Source organism: Cyprinodon variegatus, unplaced genomic scaffold (genome assembly GCF_000732505.1).
Source record: "Cyprinodon variegatus isolate N-32 unplaced genomic scaffold, C_variegatus-1.0 Scaffold233, whole genome shotgun sequence".
NCBI classification, from domain to species: Eukaryota; Metazoa; Chordata; class Actinopteri; order Cyprinodontiformes; family Cyprinodontidae; genus Cyprinodon; species Cyprinodon variegatus.
The window spans coordinates 527,319-530,619 of NW_015150686.1; the positions used below are offsets into that span (position 1 = coordinate 527,319).

The 3,301-nt window shown below is 43.3% G+C and overlaps 1 protein-coding gene across 1 annotated transcript in view; it reads left to right on the forward strand.

Moving 5' to 3' along the window:
• The window catches only part of pigq (phosphatidylinositol glycan anchor biosynthesis class Q), a 15,161-nt gene that overhangs the window by 8,648 nt on the left and 3,212 nt on the right, over positions 1 to 3,301 (forward strand). Inside the window, exon 10 of the mRNA XM_015381400.1 lies at positions 2,623 to 2,749. Coding sequence (XP_015236886.1) covers positions 2,623 to 2,749 — 127 coding nt within the window. The remainder of the gene's footprint in view (positions 1 to 2,622; positions 2,750 to 3,301) is intronic.

Consider the following 3,301-nt stretch of genomic DNA (forward strand, 5'->3'; position numbering starts at 1 on the left):
GTGCTTGGAAAAAATCTTTCATTCCTTTAGAGACAGCATGAAAAGTCAGCTGAGTACAAAACATAGAGAGGAAAACAAGAAGAAAAGGGACAAGAAGAGAGGAACACAACCTAGAACAGATAATGGATGTCTATTCTATTAACATTTCTCTATCTGGATAATGGGGCTGTTCTATGTCTTGTCTTCTCTCCTGCCCAGTCTGTAAAGTATTTTGGAGCTCAGCAATTTTCAAATCTGGGCTGATGTTCTCCTCTTTCTTAGTTCTAGTGAGGACGCAGGCAGCAGCGTTCTGGATCAGCTGCAGGGATCAATTCTGCTAAAGACGAATTAAACAGGAAATAGTTTCTCAACGTTTGTCCTTTAATCCTTCAGATGATAGAAGGTCCACTTTGTTCCTGTCTTTATGAGCCTCTGAAGGTTCAGGCTGATTATAATCTGAGTCCAGATTATGGAGCCTGATTGCTTCTCTCCAGCTGAAGCTGGGTGCTAACTTTGAAATGCTCTTCCTATTGGTCCCAAAACTCACTTTAGCTTAAATTAGGGCTGAAACAATTAACGGGATTAATCAATTAGTGAATTAATCATTTCATTTAGTAATCGATTAATCATTAACTGAAGTACAGAGACTCTATAAAATACATTTAGTTAACGGAGTGACCCACTTAGATCAATAATTATATCAAAATTGTAAAAATATTTATTATAAACATTTTGTAAAAATAAATTTTATCTGTCAATCTGCTCTATCCAGAACTCCACAAGTGGAAAAGTTTTAGATTTACCCGGTTTAATTTACTGAAAAATCTTCTTTAAGGAATCTGTAGCCGTCAGATTATTTATCGTAAAACTAATGGACGGATTAATCGATTAGTAGAATAATGGTTAGTTTAAATCAGCTGAAGAACATTTAGTTCATCCATTCGCTGAGTTCTTCTCTGCATTTATCCAGAGGCCTGAACAACGGAGCAGGATTACTGGGTTAGCCAGATAACGTCGGGTCCAACCCCCCAAATAATTTTTTTAGTTTTTACGGCACTAGTGGCTCATTTTTCTGACAGTAAAAAGTGGGCTGACAGGAAAGGGCGTATGAGAGAGGGGGAGGGACAGGCGGGAAGGGACCTCGGGTCAGATTCGAACCCGTGGTCGGCCATGTCGAGGACTCTGTACACATGGTCGTATGCGCTAACCACTGCCCCACCAAAGAACGCCCCAGCTGGATTCATTCTTAGCTGTCCTAGTCACCATGGTAACGTACGCTGAATGTCTAACCTGCTTTGAGGCAGGCTGGCTTTCAGAACTGATCTGAATCCTAGAAAACGCTTCACACAGCAGCCAATCAGCTGTTGGGAAACAATAACGCCCCTTTGATCGAAGACGTACGTTTTCCACAATGGCGGTCAGAGAAACGAAACAAGCCGGTAAGGAACTCAACAGGAAATACGCGTAGAGTAGAGCGGATGTAGATCTGACCAATCAGAGGCCTCCTGCAGTTATCTGAGTTAACTGCAACACACACGCAGACGACCTGGTTTCTGTGCATAAATCAGCCTATACCGTCGCAGGGAGGAGAGAAAGGAGGCCTCTGATTGGTCAAATCTATAGCCGCTTTACTCTATGCGTATTTCCTGTTCGGTGCCTTACAAGGTTGTTTTTTTGTTGTTGCTTTTTTTTGACCGCCATTGTGGAAAACGACTCGTGAAGATGGACCAGCTAGAAGAGCGGGTCTCGTTCGCCACACCTCAAGGACAGCAGGTGTTGACAGCGCCATTGTAGCATGCCGCCCCCGATCGATGATGAGACTTTACTGATGGGTTTTATGGATTTTAATTCCTTTAGAGTCATATTCCACAAACTGTAGTCTTTAAATCCACATATCACCACCATGAGAGCTGAAACACATAACAATTATACAGCTTTTTACATTAAACCATTTTAAATGTTTCATCTTGTGCAAAAATAAACATTGGAAAATACTATTGTACAAATAAATAACACACCTTTTGCCTCTTCGGAGGGGCTGCCAGGACTATATTTTTGCGATTCCGTAGGTCCGTGTTTAACTTAATGCCGTACTTATGAGGGAACAAGCTAACCGACGCTACATTGCGCGGGACCGGAAACACAAAAGCTTACCAAAATAAAAGCACTTAGCTCAAACCGGAAGTTGTTGACATTGTGAAAGAAAAATGTGTAGAAAACCAATGAAACAAAACTCAACTTTATTGGTTGAAAAATAAAAAAGGTAATGGTTATGTACAGTCATACCCGGAAGAGAAACACGCCACCATCCTAGCTAGTTCCTGATCGTCCCTCTGGCGTTGTGGCGCTTCAAAATTGGGCATAAATCAAAAATATCTGCATCATTCCAGCGACAAGCTAACTGCGACACGCTGGATAACCAGCCCTTTAATGGGTTTTATTTGCATCGCCATGGTAACTGATGCTTATTGTGCTCTGAGTTGTGAGGAGCATGTAGGATTTAAACCAGTGCAGTCTACCAGAACAGCTGCTACCCAGTCGATCAACCGTGTAAGATCCACAAAGGCCCCAAAGCAGTGATTTACCGTCCCTGGACGGAGGCTGGAAGCCCTATGGTGACCTCTGACCTCTGTGTCTCATCAGGCTGTACTGCTTGAAGATCTACGGCCTCTCGTCCCTCTGGAGACTCTTCAGGGGGAAGAAGTGGAACGTCCTGCGGCAGAGAGTCGACTCATGCTCCTACGACCTGGACCAGGTGACTCCGCCCACAACTTTCCCTCTTTAAGGATCCTGGAGAGACTCTTACTAGTTCCTGTAGATCTGTAGATAGTTTTAGTGGCGTCTATGTTTAAATTATCTCCCAGGAGTTTGAATAAAAGCCTCATTTGAGGATCTGATATGTGAAGTTTAGGAAAGGGAGAAAATGAGCTGCCAGAAGCACAGAGGCGGAGCAGGAACAGCCCAGTTCCTGCTGTGGGGGAGAGGAGGCGGGTCATTTGGTTTCCAGCTCGGTTCTGTCCTGCAGAAGGATGAGAGGAAGGATTTCTCTGCAACGCTTCAATCTGCTGAGGTCACAATGTTAGCTTCCAGAAATCTGAGCCGCTCTGACTGAAGCTACTGCTGGACCCTTCAGGTTCAGTTAATGTCGAGCTTCTTGGTGAGAAAAGCCTCAGTAATCATTTTATTACAGATAGAAGCAGTTAAAGGTCAGATCTGGGATGTTTTACTCAGGTTTTCATCGATCCTCGTCTTGTTTTTTTTCATCTTCCTGGAGAGAAATATCAGCTGTGCTGCTTCCATCAACACCTTTGTTTCTAGATGT